The sequence below is a fragment of the Lipotes vexillifer genome, unplaced genomic scaffold, assembly GCF_000442215.2.
Source record: "Lipotes vexillifer unplaced genomic scaffold, Lipotes_vexillifer_v1.1 scaffold342, whole genome shotgun sequence".
In the NCBI taxonomy this organism is placed as follows: Eukaryota; Metazoa; Chordata; class Mammalia; order Artiodactyla; family Lipotidae; genus Lipotes; species Lipotes vexillifer.
In genome coordinates this window covers 5,092,455-5,107,634 of record NW_006786802.1, presented here as the reverse complement: position 1 = coordinate 5,107,634, position 15,180 = coordinate 5,092,455, and the positions used below count along the sequence as shown (strand labels likewise).

The 15,180-nt window shown below is 51.7% G+C and overlaps 1 protein-coding gene across 1 annotated transcript in view; it reads left to right on the top strand.

Annotated features, from left to right (window-relative positions):
• The first annotated feature begins 2,287 nt into the window (after positions 1-2,287).
• NKD1 (NKD inhibitor of Wnt signaling pathway 1) overlaps positions 2,288-15,180 on the top strand; it is an 86,664-nt gene continuing 73,771 nt past the window's right edge. The window contains exons 1-3 of the mRNA XM_007459475.1: positions 2,288-2,540; positions 2,663-2,695; positions 3,367-3,500. Of these exons, the coding sequence (XP_007459537.1) occupies positions 2,516-2,540; positions 2,663-2,695; positions 3,367-3,500 (192 nt within the window). The 5' untranslated portion in view covers positions 2,288-2,515. The remainder of the gene's footprint in view (positions 2,541-2,662; positions 2,696-3,366; positions 3,501-15,180) is intronic.

The following is a 15,180-nucleotide window of genomic DNA, read 5'->3' as shown; positions in this document are numbered from 1 at the left end:
TTTTCCATTTTCCTGCAGCTCAGGGGTTCTCACTTTGGCACTACTGACACCTGGGGCTGGATCACTCTTTGTTTTGGGTGGCTGTCCTGTGCATTGTAGGATGTTTAGCAGCAACCCCAGCCTCTACTTGCTAGATGCCTTCAGACATTGCCAAATGTCCACCAAAGTGCAAAACTGCCCACAGTTGAGAACCACTGCTATAGCTGGTGATGCCTTCTAACTTACCATACTGTTTGCCCGTTCAATTATGTTTCTTGTTTCTTCTCTGTCTTCCTCCCAGTAGAGTGCAAGATCCATGAGAGTGGGGATTGTTTGTTTTGTTCACTGATATATCTTAAGTGCCTAAAACAGTGCTTGGCACACAGCTGGCACTGAATCAGTATTTGTTTCCAGATGGGTGAGTCTCTCTCTAGTGGTGTAATGTTAAGTTTGGACAGTGTTGGGACAGCCTGGTGTAGTAAAAACAACATGGGCAATGGAATCAAGGGGCTTGGGTTCTGTTCCTAACCAGGTCATTGCCTGGCTGTGTGACCTTGGGCACGTGACTTCGCCTCTCTGAGCCTAGTAGTATGAGCCTGCATCAAAGTATAAGTATGAGTATAAGTATACACTTAAGTATAAGTATATACTTATAAGTATATACAAAGTATAAGTATGAGCCTGCATCAAACAGTGGTTGTAAGAGTTATACATGACTTAGGACAATGGCTGACACACAGTAGGTACTGAATAGAGAACTGCAATATAAAATGGACAATAATAATGTTTTGGGGGTCCCAGCATTCCTCAAATGAAACCAGCCTGCTATGAGCGTTAATATACCTGCTTATAAGATTAGCCTTTATTTCCACACAAATGGGTGTGTAGAAAGCAAGTTTGGAGAATGGAAGTAAGACACTGTTGGATGAAGGGATTTATGACTCTGGAGGGCCACGCAGTTCCCAATATCCTTTTGAGACATGTAGCTGCTCCAGAGCTATGATGTCCAATACAGTAGCCACCAATCACCCATGGCTATTGGTCACTTGCAATGTGGCTCGTCTGTGTTGAGATGTGCTCTAAATGTAAAATACACACCAGATTTTAAACAGTGCAAAACAAAGAATGCACAATATCTCATTATAAGTTGAAATTAAAGCATTTTTGATATATCAAGTTAAAGAAAATATATTAAAATAAGTTTAATGTTTCTTTTTGACTTTTAAAAAAAAAATGTGGCTACTAGGAAATTTGGAAATTACATATGTTGCTCACATTATCTTCCTTTTCGGCAGTGCCCCTCTAAGGAGTTGGCAAGAAGGGCAGAATTGAGCCTCCATTTTACAGACCATAAAACTGAGGCTCACACTGAGAATTCAGTCCTAGCACAGAGATTTCTTTTCCCACGCCTAGGCTACCGAGTACCAGGACGAACTTAACAGGCCCACAGCGTCCCTAGAAGAGCAGGCGTTCGTTCTCTCTGAGAACCACAAAGGTGGAGTGGAACCCCTTGATGTCGCCCTCCCCTCCGCAGAGACCTCCCCAGACAAAACAAACAAGGCCTTGGTCTGGCGAACTGCAGCGGGGAGCGGAAACCAAGGAAGATCAAAGACCCAGCGGTTACCCCCTTCCGGGCTGCACAGCTGGCAGCGCGCCCCGACCCCCGGCGGGCACCCACGGGCCCCGGGATGCGGGGACAGCGATTGGCTGGCAACTCGTGGCTTTCGGACACTTGTAGCCGCCGGGAGTTGGCTGGGTGCACAGCTGGCCGGAGGCGCAGTGGGGGCTTCTCCTGCACGACCAAATCAAAACGTAAGAGAGTCGGAGGAGGTGGGCGGGCACGGGGAGGGTAATAAGCGAACACTTTCTGCAAAAGTCCGATCGTGCAACGGAAGGGGCAACGCTGCGGGCGCTCCAAGCAGCGTCTCTTCTCCGACCTCAGTTTCATCACCTGTAAAGTGGAGCCGCTGAGTCCTCCTGTCCGCTGCCAGGAAAACTAGAGCGGAGGGAACGCACAGCCCCGTGAGCCAGAGGAGCGGTTATTGTAGAGCGGGCAGGACCCAAGGAGTCTGTTACAATACTCCTCCTGGCCAGAGCTCCTCCGCCTCCCATCCCCCCCCCACCCCCGGTCCCCAGTCCCGGGTCCCCAGCCCCCGGCCCGGGTCAGAGACCGCAGCCTGGAGGGGGGCGCTGTGTCCAGTCCTGCAGCGCCTCTCCTCTCCACGCCCCGCCCCCAGCCCGCCGGCCCCGCCCCCAGACTTCTCCCTCCGCGGCCCGCCTCGCCTTTGATGCGCCGCGCCCGGCCAATGGGCGCGCGGGGAGGCGCAGGCTGCGGCGGCGGGCTAGGGGTTCGGCGCGCCCGGGCGTCAGTCCGGCCGCGGCGACGGCGGCAGGATCGTGTCGCGGCGACCTTTCAGGATCCGCTCGGCTTCGGGGCTGCTCCAGGAGGGGGAGAGCGAAGCGCGGCGCGGCGAGCCGCAGGGCCCGCGGGCCGGGCGCATGGCTTAGGGACGCCCCCTCCCGCAGCGCCCCCAGCATGGGGAAACTTCACTCCAAGCCGGGTCAGTGTCCCCGCCCGCGTGCCGGCCCCCTGGTCTCCGCCGCCCTCGCCCCCGCGATTGCTAACTCTCTGCCTCTCCTTTCTTTCCGGCTCCCGCCGCCGCCGCGCGCGATGTGCCTGCAGCCGCCGTGTGCAAGCGCAGGGAGAGCCCGGAAGGTAGGGGCGCGCGGGGCACGGACCGGGGGGGATAGACTGGGAAGCACCGCGGACGGCGGCGGAATGGCCTAGCCCGCGGATCTTATTACCAGGGCCACCCCCACCCGCTACTCCAGTCACCAGTCCCACAAACCCTCTCCTTGGAGCAGACTTTGTGTCCCCTCGTCTGTCCATCCTACCCCCTCCCCGCTATCCTGTGCTCTCTCTTCTGACTCTCAACCCCTCCTGTTGCGGTACCTCGACCCCGCACTCACTGCACTCCCTTTTCAGGCTCCTAAGCCCCTTCTCCAAGAGCCTGCGCCCTCTCTTTCTGGCCCTCAGCCCCCTCTCCCGAGATCTTGGCTTCTGCGCCCCCCCTCCCGACGCTCAGTTCCCCTCTTCCCCTCACCCCGTGTTCATCCCTCCCCTCCTCAGTCCTGGCCTCCGGCGCTCGCTGTCCTGATCCCCAGACGCATCTTCCTGGGGCCCTTGGCTCCGCTCTGGATCCCCGCTCTTGGGGCTTCGCTGAACCCCCTTCTCCTGATTACCTGCGTCCTTCTCTCGGATTGTGCGCGGCTCCCAACACCCTCCGGGTCCCTGCTGCCTCTGCCTCGCCCACTCTTTCTCTCCTCTCTCGGGTAACTTTCAGCCTAGGGGCCAGACTCAGGGGCTTCGTGTCGTCCCCGCCTCAGGTGACAGCTTCGCTGCGAGCGCCGCCTGGGCTCGGAAAGGCATTGAGGAGTGGATCGGGAGGCAGCGTTGCCCGGGTGGCAGCTCCGGATCCCGACAGCTGCGGGCGGCTGGCACCGTTGGCAGAGGAACGCGGGTACGATCCCCACCTACGTCCCTTTCAACCTCAGAGATGCTTCTCCATACCTATCCCCCGACCCCCAACTTTTAGCACTCTCTCGGTGCAGCTTCTAAGTCCAGAAATCCCTTCTCAGCTGCCCCTGACCCACCAATGTGACCCGTACACCCCCTGTCTTGGGGAACCTTGTTGGTGACACAGGTGGCAGTCTCCTGTTCAGTTGGGGGCAGAGGGCTGCCCGGGGTGAAATGTCCTAGGTGATGTGGTGGTGCAGGTCCAGTTGATGGGGAAGCTTGTCAGCGCTGGAGGGATCTGGGGGCCTGCTCTGACTTCTACCTTGTTTCTGTGGCCAGCATTCAAAGGTGGATTTGGGGAAGTGGGAAGGCATCTGGGGGTGTCTGGGTGGAAGGCAGGACTGTGCCGGCCTCCGAATGTGTTCCAAGTGTGTGACATTCATCAGTACCATCTGCCCTGCAGCCCCAGTAGAGCCGGCTGTGATCTGGTGGCGGGCAGAACTTGGGGGCTACTGAGATCTGGGAGACCCCTTGGCTTGGCCCACAAGGAGAGAGAGGGCCTCATTCTGCTGTAGCCTGGGCCTACCCCTAGCCCTCCCCCAGTGGGTCCCTGAGGTTGGAGTTGTTCCTGGGGGAGCAGTAGATGTGACAGGGGAGTGAGTTGAGTCCAGCCTCAGCTCCTGGCCTGGCACTGGTGTTCACAGATGTCCTATGGGCTCCAGAACTCTGCACAGGGCTTTCAGATGATCTGCGTGGAACTCGAGCAAGCCAAGGATCAAAGGATGAATCAACTTTTTGATGTGACATTTAATTTTTTTTTTTTTTTAACTTAGAGGAGAACAGACTGAGCCTCAGGTCTGGTTAGTTCTTTGGTCTTGTCCATGGGCTGAGGGCGGGCAGTGGACTTTTCAGGTGTGTGTGTGTGTGTGTGTATTTGGTGGTGGGACCCGGACTGGGTGCAGCCAGTTGGAGGAGGTGAGCCTGTGGATAAGGTCGGCTCTTGTGCATGTATGAAATCACCCCCTGCATCTGCAAGAAGCTCCCATCTCCTCCTCCGCTGCCGCTGCTGAGCTGGGGGCCTTCTCTTCTCCATGTCTCTTCACCTGTTGGCTGGGTTAGACTTGGAGCTGCTGTCCCCTGGGAAAGGCCAAAACTTGGCGGGCAGGGGCACTGCAGTTGGGGCCCTTTAAAAACAGAGCTACAAACTTCCCTTTCTTCCCCCACCATTTCTAGTTTTTGATCTCCTTCTTTATTTAAAGCCCAATGAAAATGATCCGATTTAGCCATATGAACAAATGCATTTGCAGCTGAAGACAGAGGCCAACTGAGTGGATTTCCATCAATCAAGTTTTGGGTTTTTTCAGCCTGTTTATTTTTACAAAGTATTCCTGCAGAATGACATTTATTTGCAGTCCCCCCTGCTTTTTTTCTTCTTTCCTAAACTGCCAGGCAGCTTGCTCCATGCTTTAGGGGAAACTTGAAATACAGCGAGGGCTTACTTCAATTGACTTTTATCTTCAAAGCCATAACAAATGTTACCCGCATGTTTTTGGTAGGTCTCCTTGGCATCCAGTCCTGGAGGATGGGAGGGAGGAGGAAGGAAGGAGAGGAAAGCAAAAGTCTGTCGTTTTTAATTAAGTAGTAGTGTTCCCAGCAAGAGGAATGTGAGCCAGTAAAAGTTGCCATTGGGGGAAATGAGGGAGGGTAGGGAGGGGGCCCCAGCTTAGGACTGTGGCTTTGGTAAAGTCATGGAATTTTGTTGCCTGGTTTCTTCCCCCATCTGAGGACAGCATGGGATGGTGCTTGCCCCCTCCTTTCCCAGCCCCCTCTCTCCGAGAAATGCTGAGGGGTCATTAGTGTTTGTTCAAAGCACTTTTGAAGATGTGAGACACAGAGCCATCAGCATGACATATATTGGGTGGTGGAGCGTGGGACCTGCCATCCAACATATTAAGGGGAGGGAATCTCTGCTGCCTTGAGAGTTGTGCTAGGTGACTGGGACCTGGATGCCTGGGTTCCCACCACCGCTGGCCTCGCTCCTGAGCCTGCAGATGTGCGGATGGCCCAGGGAGGAGTCAGCGTGAGCCCAGGGTGTGGGGCTGCACTGTGGAGGCCTGTGAGGTGATTTCAAGTGGTACCTGGAGGAATATTTCTTATCTTAATAGTTTTATTTTATTTTTTTACCAGGAAAAAATAAATAACTGGGACATAAAACCCTTGAATTCGCAGATATTATTGCTTAGGAGGAAGCTAAGTGGAAAGAGACAGTCTAAAGTCAATTCTGAGAAAAATATTAAGTACAACTGGTCAAAATTGTGAATGAGAACGGAATGCCCCACATTTGGGAAATGTTGAGATACTGAACAGGATAGCAGTAGACAACCCTCGGTCTGTTTAGTTTCTGTGATTTCCAGTGGCACGGAAAGGGTGGCTCCAGGTTCTTCCATTATCTCATCGGGATGTAGGAGGGCGTGGGCTCCAAAGTGTGCTGAGTTCCAAGGGCTGGCAGAGGTCCCCTCACCAGCCCCACACCCGTCCTGGGGTTGGCCTCTGTGTCCACTCGGTCACCTGGCCTTTCACCAAAGTGGCGGGGGGCACATTCATGGCTCATGCAACCAGCATTTTTACCGCAACAATAACTACTATTTATTAAGCGCCTGTGTGTGTCAAGCACTTTGCTTACATTATCTTAATCCTCCTCATAACCCTGTAAAGTTGCCAGCCAGCTGGTGTGGACTCTGGTTTTCTCCCATTCTGGAGTACTTTCTAGGACAGTGGAAGCCATGTGTCGTAAAGTTCCACACCAGAACATCTGCCTGGAGGGGGTCGTATTTATTCATTCCTGAGAGGTGGCACCTTGGCCGGCTGCCGAGTACTTTGGGATGAGGCAGGTTGTGGGGCAGGCAGAAGCATGAGGGGCCCCTGCTTGCCCTCTTCCTCTCTGAGGGAGCCTGAGTAGCTTAGTAAATGTTTAAATTGGGTCTGAGTTTCATGCAAGATCCTGGGATATGAGAGGGTGACCTCACCGGCAATTAACCCATGCCTGCCCTCCCAAATACAAAACTAAATGAGGTCAGTCTCGGCCACAATAGCTTGTCACCTTGTATAAGCCATTTTACCTTTGTCTACCTTACTTAGCTCATCTGCAAAATGGGTGTAATAACATGCTCATCCCTGGCAGGGTTCTGGCAGATAACTCTTCACTGAAAGTAGAACGTGGGGGGAAAGGTACTGGCAGGTTCCTGAGGCCCTGGGAGAGGTGGAGATGGGGGCCCATATTATGAAACCAGAGGCTCCCCCTCCCCCATACTCTGTAGCCTCACTTGGAGGGACACAGGCTAGGGCTTCTGCCCTTTCAGTGGGTACTGAACTTCAAGGGAATATGAGCTTGGAAGAGAAAAATAATGAGAAATGTGAGCTGTACAAGTACTGCAGAAAATGACTGAGATGTGAACAATTTGTATGCCAGACAACAATATGCTAAACAATTAGAAATTAAAATAAGCATAATAATCTCAGAGATAAAGGACAATATTAGAAACATGAAGCAGCAACAGGCAGTTACAAAAGAAAACCAACTGGAAATGTTGGCTCTGGAAAATATAATGGGTGAAGTTAACAAGTTTAGTAGATGGATGGAGTAGCATAACGGTCGCAGAGATGTTGATAGGAGAACACTCAGAGAAGCAGAATCCGCGTGTCTGTGTACGCTCCTGCAGCGTGTGCACACGTGTGCATGTATGAATGTGTACAACTGGATTTAAGACCATCCCCTCCCCCACCCCCCAGTTTGGTCCTTTTGTTCTTTTATGGCAGAGCCGCCTGAAGAAACAGGCTGAGAGCTTCGGGGCAGGCAAGTCTGCCTCTGGATCAAAGGTGGCTGCCAGGCGGTTTGGTAATTTGATTAGGGGGCACCTAGTGCATTTTGATGTTTAGGGAAGATTGGGAGGGTGCAGGCCCTGTTGGAGCCCGTGGGGATGTATGGAGCTGGGTGATGAGATTGGAGGCTGGCCCAGCTGCTGCCTGAGTGCCGGATTCCAGGGGAATTACCCTTGAATGATACCAGTTGGCACAATTAAAAGGCCCCATGTCTTCACCATATGGAAAGTGTTAGGCCTCCTTACGTGGTTTCAAAGCTATGTGCCGGGAGGTGGACTTGACATTTGAGGTAAAGCATAAATTAAATATTTGGTGTTTCAGAATTAAAAGATGATTTGCTTTGAGGCCAGTGGAGGCGTTTGGACCTCCATTCACTGGCTTCTTTGAGCTCTCCACGGAGGGTGCCCTCTGCCCCTGGCACCCAGGCCAGCTTCATGGCCCCACCTGGCAGCTTTCTGGACCCCTGGGGGATGGGGAGGAGGGCTGGGGCAAAGCTGGAGCTGGGCAGAGTGCCAGGTGGGGCTTCTGGTTTCTGGTAGGTCTGGATCCCTCAGGAAGGTGGGAGGTGGGCAAGGGTGTCATTCTGGGTGCTTTAATGCATCTCTGTGATGGGGTCTCTGGTAGAGGTTTCGAGGAGTGCCTTATCCTCCCTTCGAAACTTTTCTTCTTTGAGAACGACACTGGTTCCCCAGGTCAGGCTGTGTGTGGTGTCCCTCGAACTCGGGAACAGACCCTCTCCATTCATATCTTGTACAAACTGTCACAGACTCAGGGGGAAGCTCACCCAGGAGACAACCTCGGCATGTCCCACAAGCTCCTAGCCTTGGGGAAGGTTCCATCCCCTCGCCCAGTGGGAGTGTCAGAAATGAGGAGAGAAGGTGGGTGATAGACAGACAGAGTGAATTCCTCCTCATAACAGGAAGCTTGGGCCCCTGGGCTCAGGGGCCAGACTGTCCCTCTGAGGGCTTAAAGCAGCAAGGCTGAGCTGTCAGCAACGGAAGAATCACTTTCTGAGGAGTCCATCTTCCTTGTGGCAGCCCTGGGGCACATGGTGGGCTCTCATGATATATTTGCTGAATGAATGAATGAATGAATGAATGGAGATAGATTAAGTCACCATCCCTGCCTCTTCCTCCCCCAGGTTCTCTTCCCCAGCCAGGTGGAGCTGGAAGTAGGAATAAAGGGAAGAGTGGAATTAGGCCTTTTCTTTCAGACACTCAGCTATTAATTAATTATGATCAATAATGAATTGTTATTAACCATGGATTCCCTAGCTGTGCCGGGCGTTGAGGCTACAGTGGCAAATCACAGAGCTGTGGTGCCTGTCCTCCTGTAGCTTCCAGTCTAATAAAGGAGACAAAGAATAAGTGTGGTCACAAGCACACTGGCAGACAGTGACACTCATGAGAAGCTGAGGCAGTGAGGAAGAAAGTGTGGGAAGAGGGGATGGGTTTGTGCAGTGGGAGCTGGGGGAGACCCCTTACTCGCTAGTGTCCATGGACAATGCGTGGTGCTTGGCTTGGGCCCTTGAGAAGGGAGGGACTGGGCTCCAAGTGGCTCTGCAGCCTGTGGGGTCTAGAACTCTCTCTGGTCCTCATTCTTTCTGCAAAGCCCCCCATGTTAGTGGCTCTTGGCACGTGTGAGCTACCTTCCCCTCTGGACAGGTGGGTGGGGCGGGGCCAGGCGGGCAGCCACCAGCGCGCTCTGTAGGGCTGATTCGCATGCAGCATCATGCACAGGGACTTGGGGCATTACTCCAGCTGTTTGGGTGGAGGGGCGGCCCCTGCCGCCCTGCGGGGGAGGAGGGTCAGAAGCCCAGCCGTGGTGGGATGTGGCAGCCTGAGCGGTGGGATTGGCAGAGGGAGGCACCCCAAGAACCAGGAGGCAAGAGGCAGTGACAAGCCAATCCTAGAGAGAGCCCGTCCTGCCCCAGAACTGCTGTGAGCCTGTGCCTGAGGGAGGAGGGTCTCCTGCCTCAGTTTACCAGATGTGTCTGAGGAAGGGGCATGCAGCCTGACTCTCTGGGCAAGAGGCAGGGGCCCACGAAGAGATCTGCAGGCTCTGGGCAGTCAGGGACCCCTCAGTCCTCCTTGCTCGGGGGGTTCTCGCAGCCTCACTCACTGGCTGTAAGTTCACAACTTTGGAATTTTTAGGTCGCTCGTTGGATTCCAAAGCAGGCCCTTCCGGCTGCCTCCCTGACTTACCACTCTCTTTTCCACTCACGCATGTTCTTTTTGTGGCTCTTGTCTCTCACAGACATTCTTTCTCTTCCTCTCGCTCTCTCTACCCCCTCCCTTCCCCACCCCCTCCCAGAGGAAGGAAAAAATTCAGACTCTCACAAACAAAATATCTGCCATTCCATCCGAGGGAGAACTGAGGCAGAAGCCCAGAATATCCTGGAAGAAACGCCAGAGAGAGCTGAAGGCCTCAGTTGTTTAATCTGGAAGGCAGTCTTTGATGTCACCGTGCTCCGTTTATCCTGGGAAGCTGCCTGCTTCTTTATGGCTGGCTTCAGACTCTGTGCATGAAAAATGGCTGAGTCCCTTCAGGAGCTGGAGGGAAAGCCTGATCCCTCCCCAGAGGGCAGGCCTGGTGACGCTGCCGCTCCTGCCAAGCCCAGGTGGGCTGGAGAACCTTTTCCAAACAAGCATTTCCAGAGACATAAGTAATTCTTTGATAACTTCCCGGGAAAGCAGAGGAGGCTCTTTATCCATGTGGGTACCCGTCACGGGGCTTCGCGAGGGAAGCCTCAGGTCCCTTCACTGAAGTCATCCTTAGCCCCAGAAGGGCGGCACACAGGAGCTCTCACCAGACGGCTCTGCCCTCTGGGGTGCGTCCTGGATGTGTGTTTGTTTAGAGGGCTCCGAGGAATTGCTCTGGGCTTCACTTTCCTTACTTGTTGAGCCATGTGGGCTGTGGTTTGTGTGTGGCTGACGCCTTTCAGAGGATCCCAGGGTAGTGGGTGGGCTTCACAGTGGTGTGGCATCAGCTGAAGGATACCCCCCGCCCCTTCTCTGGGCCTCGGATCTTCTGGCTGAGAAGTAGGATAAAATCATTTATTATAATTTAGAAACTATGTATTAAATGCATTCTATTCAAGTCATTCATGCATCTGTGCAATAGAAATTGAGTACTTACTTTAGGCCAGGTATACATTTGCTCTGTCAGTAGAGCATGGTCCTGGTTTTCATGGACCTTACACTCTAGTAGGAAAAGATAAGTATTTTTAAAAACAAATTACACAACCTAAGCTGTGATTTATGCCTCAAAGGAGAAGTGCTGGGTGCTTTGAGAACATTGAATAGGAATCAGACCTAATCTGAGTGGCTGTTCCTTCTACAGATATTTGAGCATGGGTAGGATGTTGTAGAAACTATGAGGAATAGAACATAGTTCCTGACTCATAGTACTTGGAGTTCAGTGGAACTAAACTTTCATCTTTGCCGCTCATCTATTTTTCTTATCTTATTGCATTGGTTAGAATCTCCTCAACTGATTAATAACTGTTAAGTATGATGTTCATTGTTTATTTAGTTAAGAAAGCTTTCTTCATCTCCTGGATTGCTAGGATTTTTAAAACCAGTAAGAATGATTGAATTTTATCAAATGCTGTTGGGGTGTTGATGGAGCTGGTGATTCTTTGCTAATATAATGTATGATTTGTATGCATGATTTACATAACTAGATTTCCTAGTGTTCAACTTGCTTTGCACTCCTAAATTAAATCCCTCTTTGCCATGATAGACTGCTGCTTTAAAATGTTGCTGTATTTGATTTGCTAATATTTTACTTTGCATTGATATTCGTGTTTGATTGGCTCATGGTTTGGGAAGGTAGCTCTCGAATAATGAAGACAATGTTCAGGGAATGTTAGAGGATGCTCTGGGGGCTCTAGAGCAGGAAGTGCCAACTGGTCCAGGGTCAGAGGTAGTCTCAGAGGAGCTGTGATTTAAGGCCAAAGGTGCATGGGGGGAGGGGTGGTGGTGAGCAGGGCAAGGGGAGAGGACATGTAACAGCCTTGAGTGTTTGCCGGACCGACCGCCCACGTGTGAGAAAGCCCTGTAGAGAAGAGGGTGGTTCATTTGAGATGCTGGTTGAAGTTCAGTTGGCTGAAGAGAGGTCACAGCCTGGGCCTGGGGGCCTTCTCAGCCATGTTATGGGGTGTGGTCTTTGTCTAGAGGGGAGACAAGTGTGTGAAGGGCCTGTGTGAGGGGCCAGCAGGAAAGAGGTGAGCCCTGTGATCTGAGGGGAGAAGGAATGTGGGGATGGGCTCTCCCTTGTAAAAATACTTTGGAGGATAAAGAGGAATCAAGTGACTGTATTCTGTGGGCTCAGTGAGAGATTCTGGAAGGTCTGCATTGGTCCAGGCACAGTGCTTGGTTCTCGAGTGTCACCCAGGGGACTCTTGAGGAGGCCATAAGCAGGTGAAGGACCAGGAGGAGTAGATTAGGACATCAGGCGGTGTAGGGTGGTGCTTAAAGAGTGAGAACTTTGGAGCCCGATGTCTTGGGTTCAGATCCTGCTGCACCATTTTCTAACTGTGTGACCTTGGGCATAGTGTCGAGCCTCTGTCAGCCAGGGGTCTAGTGGGAAACAGATGCACTCCAGAGAGTTTAAATGAAACTAGCTTCCAGAGGTATGGGCAGGGTTCAGGGATACTTTATGGGCCGTTGAGGTACCCAGGGACTGATGGTCCCTGGCAACAGTGGGAAGCTGTTACCACCCCTAGGGCAGAAAGGGCCAGGGGAGGAAATGTTGGATATTTTGGATTGGATCCCTGTAGGATCCACCGCTGACGATGGGTGGAGACCAGGCAGAAGCTATAAAGATGGAGGATTAACCACAGTCAGAGCCATGGTACAGAAGTAGTGAGGGAGTGGAGAAGAAATACCCTAACTCCCATCTCCTCATATCCTCCCGTTTCCTGCCGGGGCTTCGCATTGGCTAAATTCAGAAGCCAGAGGCCAGAAAGCTCCAGTAAATTGGTCCACAGGGTCAGCTTCCTGGAGGCACAGGGCAGTACAGAGAGGGTGGGGAATGGATGGGGGTGGGGATGGCAATAGAATAATCAACTCTGCTTGTGTTTCCTCATCTGTAAAGCAGGGATGATAATAGTACCCGCATCGTAGGGCAGTTGCGAGGACTCAAATTGTAAAACAGTTGTAATGTCAGGCGCACCGTAAGTGCTCAATACAAGTTCGCTCTTACAGTTATAAGACCAGGAAGAGACACAGGGTTATGGAGATTCGGGGAGGTGTTTCTGAAGGAGGTGGCATGTCAGTATGGCTCTAAGGGTGGTAAGACTGGGACCAGGGGTCAGAATCTGAAGGCCAGAGAAGTCATATTCATGAACGCAGCAGGCTGGGAGGGAGACACCTGGGAGGTGGGGGGACTAGGGTGCCCTGGGGGGCACATGTCCTGAGTCAAGAGAGCAGTGTCCCTCAGCCCCAGCCGATTGTTGTCACGTGGGAGTGTGGTCCTGGTGTTGCCATTCTCTCGTTAAGAGAATCCAGCTGGGGCCCTGGAGAGGGTAGGGCAGAGCATAAAAGTCCCCGTCAGCAGGATGGGCCTGGCCACCCTCAGGCTACAGGTGAGGCTGGGGAAGACCGGAACCTCCCAAATGGGCTCAGGCCCAGGGTGTATCTCTAACTGCAGAAGCCTGCTCAGGCTGGTGGGCCCCTCTCATGGAGGCTTTGGCTGACGGCGGCTCCACTGTGTAGGTTTGGGGGTGCTACCTTGGGGTACTGAGGCCACTCCAGGCCTGGCTTCCAGAGGTAACCTTGTTACAGGGCAGTTTTTGACCTCCACCTCGTTTTACGCTTCTTTCCCCAAGGGATCTAGATGGACTTCAAAAGCAAAAAGATCATGTCAGAAAACTACTACAAACCAGGAACGAGGTTGCCTTTTCAGTGCATGGTGGGAGCACTTATCTTGCTCCCCTGCCCTGGAAATCCCAAGGAGCCCACTGCCCCGGTCAGTCTTGGGTATGTGCTTCCTTTCTCAGTGTTCTGTGGCGGCAGCCTCACTCTGACTACTAAGTGCCTGTGTATGCTGAGCCCTGTGCTGAACCATAGGTGCAGCATTAAGTATCTGCTGTATGTCAGGCCCTGGGCCAAGAGCTGTCCCTACCACTCAGTTCTCACAACACCATTATGAGGCAGGTACTATTATTATCCCCATTTTACTGCTGGGGAAACTGAGGCTTTTTTAAAAAAAATTAATTATTTATTTATATATTTATTTTTGGCTGCGTTGGGTCTTCGTTGTGGTGCACGGGCTTTCTCTAGTTGTGGTGAGCAGGGGCTACTCTTCATTGAGGTGCGTGGGCTTCTCATTGCAGTGGCTCCTCATTGCAGAGCATGGGCTCTAGGCCCGTGGACTTCAGTAGTTGTGGCTCGCGGGCTCAGTAGTTATGGCTTGTGGGCTCTAGAGCGCAGGCTCAGTAGTTGTGGCACATGGGCTTAGTTGCTCTGCAGCATGTGGGATCTTCCCAGACCAGGGATCGAACCCATGTCCCCTGCATTGGCAGACGGATTCTTAAGCACTGTGCCACCAGGGAAGTCCCAGAAACTGAGGCTTTAAAGAAATCTACCGTCTTGCCCAAAGTCACTTGACTTGGAAGTGGAATCTTGCTCTAGGAAGATTCAAATTCAGATCAGTCTGATTTTAGAGCTATCTTAAATCATTATAGGTGAGTTTTTTTTTTCCTTAAACTGTATGTTATAACCCCATTCATGGCTCATGAAATCCATGTAGTGACCAGCATTAAAAAAAAAAGGAAATAGACAAAAATAAAAATATAAGAGAATATCCTACACAGTAATAGTAAATATTGCTTTGTGTAACTTTCTCTTTAGTTTATAGGTGTGGATAGCCATGTCTATAGATGACTGATAGATAGATATGGACATGTAGACGTGGGTATCCATACTGATAAATAGATAGATCTATTTATAGATAGATATGTGTATATCTAAACGCACATCTATACCCAAACCCATATATACAGAGGCCCATTATAAAACATAATTCTTACTGTGGGTCACTATCAAAGTGTTAGAAAACACTGGTGTTTGGTCACTGGTCTAGACTCTGAGTCTGAATACCTGGTTTCAGGATCTAGCTCTGCTTCTCACTAGCTGTGTGACCTTGGGTAAGTCCCCTAACCTCTCTGTGCCAAAGTTTTCTTTCTTGGCTTCAGAGCCTTTTGGTTTGTTGACTTTTTGGCCAGAACAGATTCTCCCAGGATTGCCATGGTTGCTGTCTTGTTCATCAACTCCATTTGCTTAGGGCATGAAGAGGGCTCTTGGGGACCCCCATGTCCTCTCACCTTAGAAACCAGCCTCTGAACATGACAAGCAGCAGCTGCACCCTGGCAACTAAATCTTTCTGGACAGAACATTGTTTTGGGAATCCTGAGCCTGGGGGTGGCTGCAGCTTAGCTATTAGGTATCTATTGTGATCTCTCCTGGCCTTTGCTTCCTTCTCTCAGAATGCAGTAAAGAAAAGGTGGCTGTCTAGGTTATCTTTTGCTGTGTGACAAATTATTCCAAAACTCACTGACTTGATATTTTATGATCTGCTTAAGATTATGCAATTTGAGCAGGGCTTGGCAGGGGCAACTTATCTCCAGCTCCATGTGCATAGTTGGGTTGGCTCAAACAGCGAGGGGCCACCTGCCTCAGATCCACTTGGCTTATATGTCTGGGGCCTCAGTTCTTCTCCAGGTGTCCTCACCACTGGTTAGCTTGGGCTTCCTCGTAGTATGGCGATCTCAGGGTAATCAGACTTATTACACTGTGGCT